Below are 19,816 nucleotides of genomic sequence, written 5' to 3' on the forward strand. Positions count from 1 at the left end.
AGCTCAGGCCCGCTGCCCAGTCTTCTTATAGCTTTGCTCTCCACCCTCTGTCATCTCAGTTTTAGTCTATGATAGTTAAAGATCTAGGACTAAAACACTTAACATTTTTTTTCCCCCAAAGCAGACTATTGAAAGGAAGAAACCGAAAGGGGAAACCTAATGCATGTTCTAAAGTGGATCCTTGGGAAGTGGGGTCTCCTCGTTGAATTCTGTGGCCAAATAATTTCCCCCATAAAATCTTTTTTTCCTTACAGATTTCACCAGAATCAAGCTTATTGCCAACGGATCATTTGTGAGAGTTCTGCTGTATCATATTCTTTTTCAGGAATTTAAGATTTTAAAGCAGCTAATGGATTGGGAAAATAGAAACTATTAGTGCTAGTTAGTTTAGTAATGATAGATGATTATTTTCTAAATGTAGTCTTTCTAATTTAATTTTTAAAACTCCTCCATACTCTAAGGTAAATTATAGAGTCTTGTTAATTTTTCATACCATGTAAAATGTCTGTATGTAGACAGATGCCATATTAGAAATCATACAAAATATAAATAAATCTTTTTTTTGAATAGAATAAATTATTAAACACAGTCATTGTATGACATTTGAATTCATGTTATGACTCCATTTAAAGAAAGTTATTTTATCAAAAATGTTTGATTAACATCAAAGGTTGCCTTTTACACTGTCTCATTTGATAATTAACAATAAATTACAACATGTAATTTGTGAAATAAAAATGATCATTAAAATGACAACACTTATTCCATTAAGGTAAATAAAATGCTTTACATAGTTCTGAGTGATGACACTCAGGGGGAAAAAATGCCGTTATCACTGCACTACAAATTAGTTTGCTTCTAATTTTGCAGGCTGATGACCGCACTGCCTCAAACCAAATCTTTTCCCTGGAAATGGAATGATTGCATGACAGACTCTATGAACCATGAATATGTCAACAACTCATGGACCAGGCCTTGCTTAGCAATTAGTCTTTGGGGGATTTTATTCAGAAATCAGACAACAGTATACCAGAGCTTATTGGGGATTTTATGATTACCAGTCATGTCTGGAGCATGAGTCTGGGTCAGTACAAAAAAAATTGATAAAGGAGGAAGAGATGCACCTAATAGTGGCAATCAGTCATACACACACACACACACACACACACACACACACACACACACACACACACACAGTCAATGGGGAAGACTGAGAAAACGTAAGATATAGTGAAAGCCCCTAGGAGGCAGCAAGAAAATATTTCTTAGACTTCTACTTGTAGTCTCTCCTACAGTCACTCCCTGTAAAGAGACCACTGTTTCCCAGATTTCAGTCATTTGAATATCACCATCACATTTTTGTTACAGCGTCTTACCACCTGCACTATGATTTCCTCAATATATTTTATTAACTGACTCACTTTAAAAGCCTTTCTTTGTTTTAAGCAGTAGTATTTGTGATATCCTGGGCTTGTTGTGCTAGTAAAACTTGTTTTCTTCTCTTACAAAGGAAAAGAAATACAGTAGTTTAAATATTGAAAATATCTGCATACCACCTAACATTATTCTGAGCATTCCCATGACATGAGTGGCAGGTGCTACAGGAGCTACAAGGACCACCAGTCTGGCTGAGAATGATCTGGGCAGATGTGTGACCTCAGGCCTCATGGCTGACACCCCCATTACCATTCCTCCATCCAGGGACCACGAACCATATCACATGGAGGGGAATTTAAATCAGGCCTGCGCCTCCCCGAGGACAGCAGTGTGGGAAGGCTGTATCACAGCAGACTGTTGTGTGAGCCAGGATGGTGCCTTTTCATCGTGAGAAGATGGCCACTCACATCTTTCCTTTCTTTGAGTAACAGTATCACTCGGGAACCGTTATATTGCAGGAGTAAACAACACCCCCTTTCATGTAACAGTAATAGGGAACAGGTCAAGATTGAGCCTGGCTCCTGACTGTCCAAGTTCACATGAGGGCATCACATTTGTAGGTTAGCACTGGGCAACCCACCCAGTGTGAATCTTGTAGGCTGTCAGCAGTACCTTTGAAGAAATGGGTCTCTTTACAAGCTTCATTAGTACTGAGCCTGGTTTAACCAGGCAGAATAAGCATTTGTACCAGGATACCAAGTGCAAGGAATCCTCATGGCTCTGCAGTCATGCTCTGGTTTTTAAATAAATGATGTCTTTTGGAAACTTAGGAGACAACCAAAAAAAAAAAAGAAAGAAAAGAAAAAGAAAAAAGCACTGAGTCTTCCCACCAAGAGCTGGCTATCTACTAGGTCAGAAAGTGGTGAGGTACTGAAATTAAGAACAGACCTCAAGTAGCTCTGTGAGGTTCAGGGTGTGTCTAAGTTTGAAGGGATGTTTGCTTCTGATATGAACATTTTTCTTATACTTTTATTATAGAAGATGATGTGTCAAATGTACAAATAATGTGTGCCTGGTGCCAGAAAGTGGGAATCAAGCGCTATTCCCTGAGTATGGGAAGTGAGGTGAAAAGCTTCTGCAGCGAGAAGTGCTTTGCGGCCTGCCGACGAGCCTACTTCAAGAGAAATAAGGTAAGAGCACCGTAGAGAGAGGCGGCCCACTCAGGCCTCACCACCCTGTGCGCATGCGCCTCTTAGCTTCTAGCCGAAATCACTGCGCACCCCGTACTTTTATTCTTTCTGTTTTGTCTGTTCTCTTTCTCTGTCATGCTTAACCTTCTGGAATAAGGAACCCTCTTCTAATGTGTAACCTGCCCTTCAGTTTCTCTTGTCTTGGTGTTTGAATTCTGAGAGGGTGAATGAATCTGATGAGGACATGGTGGTCGCAGCTGGTATCCTAAGTTACAGTGTCTCTCCAGCAGTACAGTACTAGACTAGGGTCCATGAAAGATAAGTGGTAGAGATTTCTTATCAAGGCTGAGAAACTAGCCACAGAAACATGGCCAGAAAGCTTTAGTCCACTCAGTTTTATACTTGTTCCCATTGCGAATATTGCTCTAGCTCTTTCCAAAATCTGATCCACAAATTCTAATCAAGAAAAATGTCAAGTCTTTCTTGACACCTTACATTAAAGTTGATTGATATTGAGAAAAGATGAAATAATGAATACATGAACCAACCTGGCTCACACAGCCAAGCGTTTGTGAGAATCATGGTGGATGAACACAACAGCCATAGTTATGGTTTGTTTGTTTTGTTTTATTTGTTTTAAGACATCTCAGATATAAAAATGTCCTTTTAGAATAGCATTAGCCACCATTGATGGGAAATGGAATGCATGATGTCTTTGCAATCAACACACACATACACACACAGCTAATTTCTTAATCTTTTAAGAACCGCTATTGCATTTTGCCACCAATTACTGAAATAAATTGCTAGTTCTTGATTATTTTCCATTGATCTGTAAATTTTCCTTAATTCATAAAATCATCCACATTTTGCTAAGCATTTCCATAATATAAGATCAAAATCTGTCCTTCTTTGAAGCAAACAATTGCTACTTTTTTAAAGTCTTATTTGTAATCCTGAAATGCTAATTTTGTGCTCACTGCATTGCAAGAAGCACTGTTGCAGCAAATTATCTACTGCAAATTTGGGTCACATTATTCTGCCAAAAAACATAATGCCGAAAGAATTAGGCTGCAGAATTCAGCGGGGTGGAATTTTAGGAGCAGTCTCTAAGAATTAGGCTCATAATCTTCACTGGAACAGGGAGGCAAGTAAGGAAATTGTCTGGAATTCTTTTGGGACAGTCAACAGTTCACTTTCCCTTGGGAGGGGCCGGTGAAGCTTCAGAGGAGGGTAGTTAGAGCAACGCATGGGAGACACGTTTTGTTTTAATATAGGAGGATTAGAATGATCTCTGAGACCCTGGGGCTCCCGTTTTTAATGCTGAGCACTGGGGTAACAATCACAAGAGTGGACCCAGTACTTTCATCTTCAAAGCCTTACTTACCACAACAAAATACTTTGCATTCCATCCCAGAAGATGGCTATAGAACAGGGGTTTTTGTTTCTTTATGATTCTGAAGGGTTATGTGTCTGAATCTTGATGGACTGCCTGTAGTGAATAAAATCAAGCAAGATGAATTTGTCACAATCCCTGTGATACATGTTACACTTTGCATAGTGATCCAACTTTTTAAGCCTTTGATGAAAGACACCTGATTCAATTTGAAAAAGCAGTTCATAATAATATATATGTATAATATATATCATATATACAATGTGTACACATTTGTAATTATAAAGTTTAAGGTCAAACTGAGTTTAAACTTCCACAGCATACAGTTTTGAAAAATAGATAACTGGGAGCCAAGATAGGAATTAGTATTTGGAATACTTATAGTAGGTAAAGTCAGCAAGGGGAGAAAGACCATTACTTTTCACTTCCTGCAAGGAGTTATTGGGGTAGTTCTTTGAACATCCTGCAAAACCTGGGAGTCGCAGTGGCTTGAAGTTTAGCCAGTGACTTTGAGAGCTGATCCCAGCAGCCCATTAGTGTACATACAATACCTGTCTTCTCTGCAATCTTCATGCTTATTTATGTATTCCAAAGCTCTGCCACACTAGACATTCTCGTTTTTCAGATAGAGAAATAAACTGGTCACATCGCTTGCTGGATTCTTTTTTTTTTTTAATTTTAAGAGTGTTATCTCTGCAACAATATCCTATTGTATTACAATAAACATGTACAGCTGCTGCATTTCTGTTAACTGATAGGATTTTGTGGTCATTTCATTTAGGGCTTGGGTTTCCTAATGGATTGTATTAGATACCAGTCTCCATCCTGCCATTTCTAAGAACTGCTGTAATAAGCCCCAGGGTGTTCCCCACTGAAGACAATAGCAAATAGCTACTTCTGTTCTTGTATCATTTGACAAAGTCTTTAGTCCTCATTATTAAAACTGTGGACTTTCTTAATCTTAGAAAGAGGGCAGAATTCTTCCCATCCCTACCTAAAAGATTTTCTGGCTAAATTCTACAATTTTAAATAATGAGAACCGGATGGAAAACAGTGAATAATGTGTATGCAGAACAGAATTTTGCCTTAGGTATAATGTAGAATCTAAAAAAACATGTAAAATTAACTATGCTGTAAATTATGCTTTATAATGACAGCCCGCTTCTTGGTGGATAGCATGCTGGGATCTAAAAATGGTCTCTAAGTTGAACCCAAATCGCATGCATAACTTTACAAAGAAAAATCCTAGTAGAAAAGGTAGCTAATTAGGAGCAGTATTCAGCTGACCTCTGTTTTGTGTCTGAGCAACACCTGCATTTGTGACTGTAATTTGGACAGCTGTGCCTGTGCTTCCCCTGCTATCCTCGTCACAAATGCTCGGGGATAGAGGCAGGAACTGCTTTTCTGCTAAAAACAAGGACAAAAATAGCCCAGCTCTCAAAATGAAGGCCCACTGAAAACTGGCTCTTTAAATTTCATTTGCTTCTCAAACCTTTTTCCAGAGGTCTCTGTGTTTGTTTGATGGAATAGGTTAAGAATGTCACATCCCTCTCTCCTAAACCCTGGTGCTGTGAAGTAAGGTGGGATGGACTGAAGCCAAGTTAACCCTTTATGCCATATAGGTTATATCTTTAAACCAATTTAAAATTTAATTCGAAGAGTAGTTTGGATTACTGTAAGTATGTACGCTTTCTTCAGAATATTTCTGCTAGAACTGTGAGTCACAGCTGTCTTCATTTAAGGAACCTAACTACTAGCGTACACAATTCAGGATGTTGGCTCTAAGAAGTGTACAGTATTAATTCATAATCATATTTCGTAGAATCCTTATCCCCATCAGGTCCAATTGCTGACTCAAAAGTGTTTGAAACAACGGGTAAGAAAAATACTTTTGTAGTCTATGGCATCAGCCGAACAATGGGATGTCAGTCTCATTACTTAATGCACTGGAGACTTTTCAGGGACCTAATAGCTCATTCTCTTCCCAGCCCCTTCTTGAGGCCACAAGTAGAGAAGAACTTGAGAACATTTCTAACCTAGTGATTTGCCTAGGAGTTGGAAAGTTGTGGACTCCTTAGTGGTTTTGCAAGAGATGCTGAAGTGTTTAGTCCAACTAATACCGGTTTTACTCTGCACAATAACAGACACAAAAATATTTTTTCCTAAGGGAGTGATGCCTTGTAACCATTATCCCACTTAAAACAAGAGTAATAAACAAGGTCACAAATAGTAGTCATTTCCAAATATCCTGTGTTTGATCTTTTTCCTTCTGCACAGGAAATATCCTGTTGTCTAAACTGATGGCCACAAATCAAGCAAGAAATCAAAATTCAAGACAGGTGTCCAACGCAGGCAATGTAAAGAATGATTGTTTTCTTTCCTTGTTCAGATACCAAATTTATAGTGTTCTTTGTGGGTTAGTGGCATCGATACTTTAATAATAGACACAAATTCCTAACAGTACCAAAGTTTGCTTACTCGTTCTAGTTTTTCCATAACTTGAAACAAGAATAGATGGAAATACTTCTTCAATATCACAGTGTTGCTGTTCCTCCACAGACTATAGGGGAAAGAAACCTATGTAGATAATAGATAAGGATGAATTAAAAATAAAAAGGTTATATGGATAGGAACAACATTTGCAGATGATATCATTAAGATCTAACAATCATGATAATAATAACAAATGTTCAACGAGGGGAATATCGTCTAATAAGCATTTCCTTTACTTTCAAACTATATCCCTGGATACACAGCATGTATCATCATATTATTTGGAGTTACATTTTATTTAGACTATTGGTCTTTTTATTAAACTTGAATATATCCTGGGGAAGATTCTCAGTTTCAAACTTCATTACAGAACCTACTAGTGCAAAAGAAATGTGTAACAATTGCCTTGTTAATCTTGTGATTAACCTGTCTACTTTTTTTCCTTTAAACACCTGCAAGATTTAATTTGCAAAATGGCTATCATTCATGAAGGTTTAGGGAAGGACATTAAATTACTTGTAATTAATGTCCCCTGACTGCCTGAAGCTCAAGCCACAGACTTGCTTTTGCCAGTTGTTTGCAAATATTCTTGATTGACAGGAATGCTTAGGGAGCACTGGATTTCTTCCTGTGGATTCACCGTGATTTTATGGGGTGCCAGTGAGCCTGTTGGGTCTGTCTACCTTCACCCTGCCCTGGGGGATGATTGCTTTGCTTCTGCAGTGTCTGTGCTGCAAGCCTGCCCACTGCCTGCACATAGCATGGCCTCTGCCTTTAATCTGCAGGCCAGTGGCTGAGTTAGTTCCCTTTTGGTTGCAGCAAACAGGGGTGTCCTCTGGAAGCTTTGGGGAAAGAACAACAAACCCACCTGTTTTCTTGTTCTCTCATATTTTGAAATATGGGATGGAATGTTGATGAGCTGCTGCAAATGAGAACCTATGAAAAAAGCACCAGCAGAGGGGAGGGACGGTGTTAGTCCTTTGAAACAAATTCAGGGTGGGGGGTAGAACAGGAGAATTCTGGCCAGAGAAATAAGATGCAGGTCAGGGTAAAGTGATGCCTGGGCTCTTGAAGAAAGGCAGAAAGTGTCCCAGGACAGAGCTTCTGCAGGCCAGGTGGGACACAATGCCCTAGGAAGCCATCGATCAGAAGCCTGGGGGAGAGGCATGTGATCTTGTGTTTACCAGAACACTTGACCACCACTTGGGAAACACTGGTCTAATGAATTCCCAGAACACAAACAGAATGGGGCAAGCGAGTTTGTACTGAAAGAAAGGAATAGCAGCCACGTCTAGTTTTGAATGGGCTACATTTGGGGAGGTTGTGGGGGAAACAGAGAAATAAGTTTAATCTGTTACCCAGAATAGATGTCAACTTCTGAGTAACACTAGATATTTTAGATTAAATGTGAAGAGATGATTAAAACTCCAAATAGCTTCAAGCCCCAATACTATTTCTTTCCAATGAGCAGAAGGAAGAGGGAGTGCTTTTCATAGATCTGAATCTGGTCACCTGGAGAGCAATACACAGGGCTATTGACATAGATGCTTGAATGTTAATTTCGGTCAGTCTCTGGCCATCCCGGTGATAGCTCCTGCTATACACTTAAAGCAAGTTTTTCTCATCTGAACTGCCAGTAATTATCCAATCCATCTCAAAGGCACGCTCCCTTTTAACATTAAGCACAGTGTCAGATTGCATCAGCCGCATTGTGCTCTGTGACTGGGCTGCAGAGTGATGAATGTGCTTGCTTCCAGTTCATAGTCTGGTGTCTGTTTGGGTAGTGGGCAGTTCAGGGAAACAGGTGATCAGGAAGGGATCTAGTTATCTGGGACCTGCATTCTCCTTATTGATCCAGTCATTGTCTTGCCGACTTTCTCACCTTGCTGCTAACAGTGTTCAGGTTTATCTGAAGAATGAGCTTTTAAAGAATTATCTAACGGGTCGTTTTCATGTGCTTCTCCAGTCATAAGCTACGTGCAGCACAGAGTCTCTTTGTGCCTGATTTTAAAAGGAAGGTGTCATGAGACCTTACTAGTAATGACTAGAGGGGAGAGGAGTTTCTAAGAGTGCTTAGTGCACTGTCTAGATAAACCAAGAGAGATGATTGTGCATTTTCGTGGGATTGTAGTTATGCTCTGTTAATTCAAATGCTTTGTTAAAAATGTTAACTGTCTAAAAAAGTGCATGCATAAGACAGGCCAGGTGGCTTGCTATGAGATATTTTAAGATAGTAGCTTGAGTCCAGAATTTCTCTCATATACTTTTTCAATGTCTGGTCATAAAACCTAGTACACCCAAGAGGGCCATATGCAGGAGATGCAAACTATAGGCACGCTCGTGTTTATTTTTATTTCTCCCCCATCTCAGTACCTCTGGATAGCTTTTGTACACATAAGCAAAAGTGTGAGCAAGTGCAATTCTTTGTTCCTTGGGCTCTTTGCTCTTTGTTCTTATTATCACAGATTAGGAAAGAATAAAGAAAATCTTGCTACAGAAGGCCACTTAATTTCTGCCCCAGCCGCTCAGACTGAGAATGGGAAATTCCCTAAGTTACAATCCACTCATAGGGTGGCCGTGCACACAGCGGAATCTAATGTCTCCTGACAGACTGCCTTTGGAGGTTACAAAGCCAGTCTGTTGCATTCTCTGTAAACACAGGCTGTGGGCCAGAGCGGGGCACTACTACAAGCTCTAGAAGGCAGATCAATGGTTTAATGAATCCATAAAAGATGCTTGAACTCTGTGCAATTTACTGAGCACTCTAGTTAAATGAAACTCCTGTAGTCTTTAACAAAGATAGAGATAATCAACGGCTGGAGATAGAAGCCAGTGTCCAGTAATCACAACCTCCCAGAATTTGTGTTGTTGTCTCATTGCTAACAGAGGGTTAGTCAGGTCCAGCCTTTGGAGCGCACCACATCTATATTGATATTTTCTGAATGTTTGAGCTGAATTTGGCCCAGAGATGACATAAGTGTAGTAGCGTTACTTCTGTGAGAACTATTTGTAAAAGCTATGGAATATTAATTAAATTAACATTTTCTTAAGGCAGTGAGATTAAGCTTAAGAATGGTGAGCTTGACATGTGTTGTCTTTGTAAGGCATCCTGATGATGAAAAGTAAATAGGTGAATAAAATTCTTTCTTGATTAAGTCCTTAAAATGTCAAATTGCATAGTGTTAAAAGAGCCCTGATTAATCCTTCTGTGGTAAAATATTCCTCATTAGTTTGCTATGGTTAAGGGTTAACCTCTCCTATTATAAATTCAGATATTAATATATTTTCTGCTTAACTCATCTTCTAATAGAAGAAAATACAGTTAGTAGATATATATTTTTTACTTCCAAATGTGCCTTGGAAACATTACACTGATTTATGAGAGAGCTTTGGAAGCATGTAGAAAAATTCCTTCATAAATATGTTGAAATGTATTTAAAAGTATTTAACCACTTTTGACTGTGGAAAAACAACTGCCTTGACTTTGAAATTATTATTTTTTTCCACAGAGATAGTAGAATTTATGACATAAATGAAAGACTTTGCATCCAATTTTTGTCACACAAACTTAAACTGAGTGTTTCACTTTCTTAACTAGCTGATTAGTATCAAGAGAGCAGGCTTCTACCCCAATAAGTATATTTTGGGGGTTCAGTGTGGAATAGGAGTTTTGAGGTATGATGACTGCTAGTCTGCTTCACAGGCCTCTGCCAAACATTCCGTGATAAAGTGGTGATTTCTATATGGATCCAATAAATGATGTGTTATCTTGTATTCCGTTCTGATAGAATGACTTCATATTACTTAAAATATGGCGAGCAGTTCTGTGACTGCACATCCAACTCTTTATAAGAAGAGCCTTTGAAGGCCCTGACCCTTTCTGTGGTCATTTGTAGGATTGTATGTGTCATAAGTTGGAGCAATTTAAGTTGTTGGTTTTAAAGGATTTAGAGATACAGAGACCCAGGAGTAGGTGAGATAAAGCTGGGCAAGTAGCTAAAGACAAGGGGGATTTGTCCAACCAGAGATGAGTGCCTCTGTGCTGCTCTTTTGTTTGTTTTTAAGAGAGAGAGAAAAAAAAAACCTTGTTACTTATTCATCCATTCATTCTTAGAAAATAAAGTGAAAAGATATATTAAGCTCTTATAATGTGCTAGGTACTGTTTTAGGTTTGGTGGACACATCCTTGAACAAGAGAAAAATCCCTGCCTTAAAGGGACTTGCATTCCATTCTCTAAGGAAGATGGATAATATACAGGTTAAAAACATGTATACATCTAACACAATTTCAGGTAGTGATAAATGCTATGAAGAAAAAGCAGGGTGAGGGGATGGCTAGTGACGAGGTGCTGTTTTGTATCTGATGGTCACAGAAGTTATCTTTGAGGAGGTGATGTGTGGGTAGGGACAGAATGAAGTGAGGGAGCTAGTCAAGTGAAGAGCTTGTAGCAGAGGGTTCCAGAGAGGAGGGGGAGCAAGTGAAAGGCAGAGGTCCTCAGGCAGGAACAGGCTGGGCATTTTTGAGCAGCAGCAAGAAGGTCAGAGTGTCTGGAGTTGAATGACCAAGGTGGTTAGGGGCCAGATCATGCAGGCTGGAGAGGTAATAGTTCGGATTTCATTCTAAGTGTGACGGCAGCTATTCGGAGGTGTTGAGTAGGGTACATGACATGACCTGATTTTTGTTGTTGATTGGATCTCTGTCATAATACGTTTAAGATCCTGGATGGAAAGGGGATTTGGAGAGTAAGAAAGGCAACAGCATTCCCATCAAAGTTGGGTGTGTCTGGCAATAGAAAACTAAAAATATCATATTCACTGAATTATTCATTGGTAGTTATGAAACATTTCCCAGTAGCAAAAGTATGTTGAACCAATTTAGGTTTCTTTTTCTTTCTTTCTTTCTTTCTTTTGGCAAACTGTGGGAAGAAATGAACGGAGGACGGACGTTGCTGGTTAAATGTTCTGACACAGCAGTTTTCTTTCTGTAGGGTTGACAGGGCTTGCTTCCAACCTAGTGGGGAGGTTTAGGCCTCAGGAGGCAAGCTCAAGCTCCATGCAGAACCCAACTCTTGCTCTGGGAGACCTATAGCATATGCTGGTCTTCTCAAGCTCTACCCCTCAAAGTAGCATGAGGCAAAGGAGATGGTAACTTTGAAGGGGCCATCTTTGGATTAAATCACTCTAAAGTTTATTTTATTCTAAGAGTAGACCTAATTTGGTGATTGTGTACTTTTAGGGTGTATCAGGATTTTTAACGCAAATAACAGAAGATCCAACTCAAACTGATTTAATCAATGAAACGCATCTTTTATCTGATGAAACTGTGGAGTCCTAAGCTACAGTATGCTTCAGGGTAGGTTGGTCCTGCAGTGCAGTGATCTTATCATGGTCTTATTTCTTCCCATCTCTGTATTCTTCTGTATAGAGTGTTGGCCATATTATAATGCAAGCTCCCCAGAGGCCATGGGATGGCTGCTAGCAGCAATCAGGGCTATATGCCTCCTTGTTCACATCCAATAGAAGACAGAGTGCCTGTGCCCTAGCATTCCGAGCAGGAGTCTTGAAATTCACACTCATTGTCTGTGCTTAGATCACATGCTCATGCCTGAATTTGGCATATGACCAGGGCAATGGATGTTTGAATTAGCCTGAGCCAATCAGGGCTTCCTTCTGACCTTGGAGTTGGGCCCATTTTCCTCTAAAGCCCATGGGAAGCTGCATGGGGGAAGAGAAGCTACCAGAATGAAAATCTGGAAAGTGTTTAAACAAGGAAGAGGTCAGAGTGATGGCTGACGGTAGGTACCAGCAAATGCCCACTAGAGAGGAGAGGTGATCTCATGAGGTTGAATTCTTTACACAGTGAATGTGTCATGCCCATCGACTTTTGTCATGTGGAAGGACTTTGAAACCCATGTGTGGATTGAAAGATAAAAACGTGGTTAACATTCATCATAGGGCCCTTAGATGAACTACCTCTTCTACCCAGGACCAGCTGCTTTGACAAACCCGATAATTAGAATGTTGGTTTTAGTGCCAGGACCAAAGTGCTGACTCTTTCTATTCTTTTTGGAGTCTATAGAACATGAGATTGCACAGAGCTAAGACAAAGGGATTGTAGTTAGCTGTTAGATATACTCATTTAGGAAGAGGAACAAGGGTGCAGTTAGAACAGCAGATAACCCAGCATGTAGTTTCATCAGTGTAAGTGGCTTGGGAGATGTTGGCCAAGGACCATATTGGATGTGGGGGAGGCAGATGCCTGGGACTAGATGGGTGATGGGATGAGGCTACTGTTCCCCATCAAGAGTTAGCCTGCTCGCCCACATTTAAGGCACTTTCTATGTGGCTGAAAACTGTGTCTGCTAAACAGAAGGGAAAGGAGAGTGTTCAAACAAATTGTGGTTTAGTCTGAGGCTGAATACATCAAGTTCAGGTGGCCAAAAGAGCAGAGACCTTGGAGGCTGCAGCTTTCACAGTAATTAATTAATTAATTCAACAAATATTTATCAAGCAGCTACTATGTGCCAGACACTGCGCTAGTCATTGGAACTATAGTGGCAAAAAACAACAACAAAAAAACTCCTGGTTCCTGCCCTCACGAAGCTTACACTCCAGTGGGGGACCGCTATTTATTTAAATAATAACACAGATGTGAAATTACCACTGTGGCAATTGCTGTGATGGTGTGGGCACAGTGCTGTGAGGGCCTCTTATAGGGAGATTTGACTAATCAGGAGATCTGAAAGCTTCCCTGAGGAAGTGGTGCTTGAACTGAAATCTGAGAGATGAAGGTGTGTTAAGTAGGGGAAGAGGGGAAGGAAGAGCTTATTGGGCTGAGAACACAGCAACATGATTTCCAATCCTGGCCCTGATTTGCTCCTTCTTTGCTCATTTCAAGTTCTTTGGGAAGGGATGGAATTTTACCTGTAAACAAGAAAAGAATGGAACAAATGAACATTCCCTAGAACCATAATCTCACTTATCCAATTGCCTGTGTGTCCATTTAGTCATTCATTCATTCTTTCATTCATTCTACCGACCTTTGGAGATTCGTTGCTTGCCTGCTAGCCTCTGCCTTCCTTGACTCTTCACTCAACTTCATAATTACAGAGTTAGCACGTTAGTACTAATTCATTGCAGGGAGTAAACTGACAGCTTGTAACTCCTGGAGGTAAAAGCATTTTGTAAACAAATAATAATAATAAAAATAATGATAACAGTAAGAACCCAAGTGTTTTTAGTTATCAAATGTATCAGAAAAGCAACAGTGACCACAGAGAAAAGATTGGGTAAAAATGCCCTGATTTGAGAGAGAGAAATAGTGTCATTATCGTCTGACAGATGTTGTTAGATGGTTGAAAATAAATGGGGTAAACTCCTTTAAGATGGAAAGATTTCCCCCCAAGCCCCCACGATGCTGAGTGTGGACAGAGATGTGGTTTTGTTATAGAAAGAAACTATAGAGCTATGTTAATATTAATGTGAGGGCAGACAGGAAGTTTGGGTGATGATAAACTCCACCAAAGAGGAATGCTTATTGACACTCTGGTCCCCAGACCAGACAACTGTGATAAAATGGAAACAGAGCAGCACGTCTTCTGGCATGCGAACAGAGGGCGCTTCTCACGGCACACTGGTGTGGCGGGAAGGGAGGAATCTCTGCCCTTTCTTTGGATTCTTTGTTTCAGCCTGGTATTTCATTGAGTGCCTAGGATCAGAATGACAAAGTCATAGGCATGTGGTGATAAATAAAAAGGCAGGTAAGTAAATCAGATTGAATATTCCTGGGTTTTAACTGGGTGATATGGACATGGCTATTCTAAATGAAAGGGGTCTCCATCGCTCTTCAGGATGCCAGATGGAGGAGATGACCCTTATCAAGCTTAACCATACCTGCACCTGCCTCAGATGACTGTGAATGGAAACCACAGTACAGTTCAGCTGGAGTCAGTGCCCCCCTTTCCAGTTCCAGTAACTTCTGAAAACTACGTATAGTGACAGTCATTTCCAAAAGAGGCTGATTTTAAAACTGTGATGAAAATGGCTAACAGCAGGCTGAAGGTTAAAGTAAAAAACTTAAAAACCATAAAATCTGCCTGGAGGCTATTTAAGCAAACTGTTTTCGAGGCACAGATGGTTCATATACCTCTGAGCCAAAAACAAAAAAGTAAAAAAAGGGACAGTAAAGCTGGCGTGATTAAGCAGACAAGTATGAAAGTTTTATTAGTACTAAAAAGGCATCCTTTAGAAAAGTGAAAAATCTGTCTCCAGAAACTCAGAAGACATGTTAAAGACCAGTGGGGAATGGAGAGGGCAAAAAGATGACATTTCAAAAAGCAACCAGAGATGGTGAAAACACACAGTGTGTTTATGTACCTTGGGTATCAGAAACTGTGCTCTAAGGAGATCAGAAAGCAGTGAGAGAGAAAGACATAGTATGTGGAGAGTTGGGCTTCCCTGTCCTATATTTTTGATGCAAAACAGTTTTCATAGGGATTCGCTGCAACTGAAATGGTGATTTGAATCTCCAAGAATCTCCAAGAAAAATCAGCTGAAGCAAATTTGAGAAGCTTAAGTGCCGTGAATCAGAAGGTCCAAAGCACATGAAGGAAATAAATTACGATGTTACTGTTATTAAAAATTGTAAGCATACCTGAGAACTGCGAAATCACTGGCTGGGAGGGACTTCAGCCTTTTTTGAGGGTACCCATGATGCTTAAGGATGCAATCCTCCAAGTGTATTGCTCTGCGCCTGCAGTGCAGGGGCATACACGTATACATACACAGAAAATTCCTGGACTTTAGATGGGTGAGATTCTGTTATCATAATTTTGAGAGAAGTCAGACTCTGAAGAATCACAAAACAATACAGAGTTTGTAGGGTCACCATTTGAGAAGCCTCCTCTGAGGAAAAAGATAGTACTTGTGTCTTGAGTTAACGTTCAATATAAACCTAACTAAAAATGGCCAAATACGGCCTTGCAAAAAGTAAGGTAGATTTGGATTTTCAAAAATCCAAGTAATTCACTTAGAGTTTGGCTGACTCCCTGTGAAGGGACCCTTGAGGAAAATAAATAACTGAAGGCAAGGAATAAAGCCTTGCCTTGGATTAAGAACCTAGGTAAGGAACGGATGCTATGCCTCAGAGTACAGTTAAATTAATAGCATACCATCCCAGGGGGTTATTATTAAGAGTAGTGTCACTTAATATACTGATTGCTTATTTGGAAGTAGATGTCAGGAAGGAGGAGAATTTTGTTATTTTCTCTAAGTTGCTTTCATTTGAAAAACCACAGAGGAATATCTCCCCTCTCCCCCTGCCCCCACTACCCCCAAAACCCCCTGCTCTGCAAATATATAAATATAATGAGCTAACCTGACATCAGATGCAGTTCCATTCACTGAGCTGCCAGCTAGCATAAGGAAGCAAAAAGTTTCAATCTCCATACTCCCTGATATGGGCTGTCTCTCAGCATCTCCGGAGAGGGGAACTTGGTCCTGTGTGAAGGGGGCTCAATTTTGTTCCTTACCTAGACTTCAAAAAACAAAACCAAAAAAAAAAACAAAAAACTTTGAAATGTTTGACTGCCTTAAAGACAATTTTTTAAAGTGGACAAAAGTACATCAGGCTATATGCTGATAATCAAACTTTGTCCCATCTTCCCAGGAAATGTGAAGTTCATTCTTCTTTAACCTGATTTTTATGAAAGGTTAATGCTGAACTTTAAAAGAGTTGACATAGAGGATTAAATATATTTTCATTAGACTCCAGGCTATACAAATATGAGACACAAGAGCCTGAAAAGGTATTCTGTTGAGGACAAAAGAACCAATAATAAAACTAAGAATTAGTACCGATAAATGTGATGAAAGTGTACCCTGCCTCTTAACACTCAGAGGTAACCTTTGCAGTTGGCCACCATGGAGAGAGACTGGGTCAAACTTCGTGGCAGATGGTTTAATACATGGTGCATATATTAATCCACCGAGGCAGCCCTGGAAATGCAAGCAGGTTGTTAATGATCGTGTATAGCAGTTGTGAGCTGCCTCTGCTCTTGCAGTAAGGTATTCAGATGTCATGCTTCAGGGTTCAAGTTGATGAGTTTCTAGGGTGGGAAAACATCTCCCCCTTTGTATTGCACTGCACAGCTGATGAGGCGTGCTCCGGGGAAGGGGTGATTTAGACTATGTCAGGTGAACGGAAGGAAGAGAAGGTAGACTCACATCCCAGGTCCATGATTTAGTTTGACTTCTTACTTCTGGTTAAAGTGGTACCACTGAGAGTACATAGAGTATAAGGAATGTGTGAATCAAATGTAAGGCAGTGGACATCACTGCTGTAAATCTAGTGAAGCTTTGAACCTGATTAGCGAGTCAACACTGATTTAAAAAAAAAAGAATCCCCAGTCTTATAGCCTGTTAGCACCAGAGAGAGCCCCGTACCAAAGATATAATTTTCATTTTCCTGTATCCTGAATTGTTTAATAAGTAAAAAAAGAATATTGGCTTCCCAAATTCCAGAGCATTAAAGTTGACGTAAAGAGTAAATTAAAAACAGATAAACTCCAGAGAATTAATTATGAAGAGGCATACTCCCAAGGCCAGGGGCGGAGCTCATAGAAATTATTTGTATTTATTGAAGCTTAAGTCAAGACAGCCAGAATTAAATAGAAATTTGGGAAGAGTTGCATGAAAAGTTTAGATGCCTTATCGTGTTTCATTTAGGGCATTGTTTTGTATTAAATGTGATGAAGGAAGAAAATTAAAGTGCCCCAAAGTAAACAGAGGTGAGATTAACATTTCCATTCCCCACAAGCAGAAGTCCCCGCCTCGTTCAAGCCCTTTTGCTCACTTCCTTTACATTATGAATGCAGCCATTTGTCACTTAGCAAATATCAGTGACATTTAATTCTTTATAACTATGAAATTCAGCTCTGGATAAGGAGATGTTTGACACCCCAGGACCTGAATACTTGGTCAGGGGCTGATAATGGTGATGTGGACCTCAGTTTCTTTCTCCCTATGTATGTAGGGAGATAGGAAGACGTATTAAATAAAACCTATATCAAAGTGATTATTACAGTTTTCCTCCGTCGTGTGTACTCTCCAGGCATATCCGGGGCCTGGTAGCCACCATCGTGTTGCTCTACACCAGCTGTGCAGGGCATGAGAAGTGGGGAGATGAGCCTCACTCACTCCTGGTTAGCCCCGCACCCATGGGGCTCCTCCTCTCCACACCTGGAAGGCCCAGCTTCCTCCTAGTGGCGACAGGAAGAAAGTTGGTTGCTTCCATCTTGGTCGTGGGTCCTGAAATAACTCCCTCTGTCACTCAGCCCCTTCCCAGGGGCTGCTGCCAGCAAGACCAGGAACAGTGGGGCCCAGCACTCTTGGCTTGGGCCACAATACCAGCCTAGGTTGCGGAAGTAAAAGGCCGGAAAGAAGCTCAGGGATTTGGGTACAGATCGTGTCTGTGCAGCCAGTGAATGAACTAGCAGCTCAGTTAGCTTCTCCGAGGCTGGACCTGTCTCAGGGCTGGGTGCCATGGAACACAGAAATCTGAGATGTGGTTTCTGCTCAGAAGAATGTCTGTCTGAGTGTGTGCGTTTTCCTGTGCTTGCGTGGAAATTGACTTCAAGCCGCACGTTTATTCCCTTACCCGTTTATGTGGTGTCCACAGCAGGCTGGGCATTGCTTCGTGGCTGGGGAGACAAAGACAAATAAGGAGAGGTCTCTGCCTCTAAGACTCTCGTAGTTGAGTAGGTGAGACTGAGAAGTAAACAGATGATGTGGTGTGAGGTGGGCTGGAACAGATGTGGGTAAGAAGAACGGGGGACCAGACGGTGACTTCTCCAGCCCAGGGGCCAGGCTGTGGGCACAAGTGAGCACACGTGAGGATGGAGACCAAAATGTAAATTCAGGAAATGGTATGGCTAGGAACAAAGCTAAGGATGGTGAGGCAGGAAAGAAGGATCTGAGTCAGGAATGAGTGTTCCACATGCCGCACATTAAAAAACAACTGTATAACCCTTACTGTAATTCCCACATTATGTTTTAACACTTTAAAACATTACAGACTTTATAGGAATACTAGACATCATTTGGTCCTTGGGTTGTATTATGAAGATTCTTCTGCAGGAGATAAAGGAAGCAGCAAAGGAGACAATAGACAGACAGGGCTCATGACAGGCATGTGAAGAGTTGCATGCTTATCTGCATACTTCCTGGACTGTTCAAAATGAAAGTGCTATTAGAAGGCTTCTTCAACATCCTCCTTGTACAGAGGAGAAAACTGTGGCCCTGAGTTGGTGAAGGGCAGATACCCCAGATTCTGCAACTAGGATGAGGTCTCGGATGGCAGCCACAAGAGGAGAGTTGCATTGGCAGTTGTCTGAAGAGCAGTGGAAACTGCTCTTCTTTCTGATTAGAATATCAAAATTAGTAAGTGCACATATAAACTTTATGAAAGGGCTTAGTATGCTATTTTTCAAACTTTTATTTACCATGAACCTGTGGTAAGAAGTAAATTTCGCTTTGTAATTTAGTATGCCACCCCCCAACACACACACACACACACACACAAACTCATACCGTATTCATAGTATCTAAGTCACTTTGATGCTGGCGTTTCTTGATTTTACCAGAAAGTGTCATCAGGAGGTTTTCCCACAATTATGTCACAATGGCAACCTGGCTGACAACAATCGTTAAGATGCAGCACAATTTCAGAAGTACTAAAATGTGAAAAAAGGTTCAAGCTTTAGAATACACAAAACAGGGCATATCTATTTAAAACTGAAACAAAAGTTTCATGAAACAATACTTACTTTTCTATATGATATACTCTGATATTTTCTGTTTTGTTCTATTCTGTCTCATTAAAAAGTTGCTGGTTGGGACTCATGAATGGACTGAGAACCCAGCTTGAAAATAGATGAATAGATAGATTTGTATTAAATGTAATTATTATGGCAGGGTAGGGAGGGGACCCTTCAAGGTCTCACCATTGGATTCTCCTTGACCTTAACTCTACAATTTTACCAGGTTAAATTGAGGTATTTCTGTCAGCTATTCTAAGCTTTCCTTGTGGACTCTCTTAACGGAGTCCTGTTTATCCCTTAAAATGGCCCACGGCTGCCCCATTTATAATTTGTTTTTAAGTATGCATTTGTCCTGATGGAGAACTGGGGGTGATGGGTATACTGATCAGACAGTAAAAGGGAATGCTCACATTTAAAATGTGCTATGTTGGGCTTCCCTGGTGGCGCAGTGGTTGAGGGTCCGCCTGCCGATTCAGGGGACATGGGTTCGTGCCCCGGAACGGGAAGATCCCGCATGCCGCGGAGCGGCTGGGCCCGTGACC

At 40.6% G+C, this 19,816-nt stretch overlaps 1 protein-coding gene across 3 annotated transcripts in view; it reads left to right on the forward strand.

Moving 5' to 3' along the window:
- Positions 1–19,816, forward strand: part of SOBP (sine oculis binding protein homolog) — a 160,040-nt gene that overhangs the window by 40,694 nt on the left and 99,530 nt on the right. For all 3 annotated transcript variants that reach the window (XR_012324768.1, XM_033867592.2, XM_033867593.2), the window contains exon 4: positions 2,416–2,567. Coding sequence is in view for 2 of the 3 variants with exons in the window: in XM_033867592.2 (XP_033723483.1) it covers positions 2,416–2,567 (152 nt within the window). In the remaining variant the exon portion in view is untranslated. The remainder of the gene's footprint in view (positions 1–2,415; positions 2,568–19,816) is intronic.

The sequence above is a fragment of the Tursiops truncatus genome, chromosome 12 (genome assembly GCF_011762595.2).
Source record: "Tursiops truncatus isolate mTurTru1 chromosome 12, mTurTru1.mat.Y, whole genome shotgun sequence".
NCBI lineage: Eukaryota > Metazoa > Chordata > Mammalia > Artiodactyla > Delphinidae > Tursiops > Tursiops truncatus.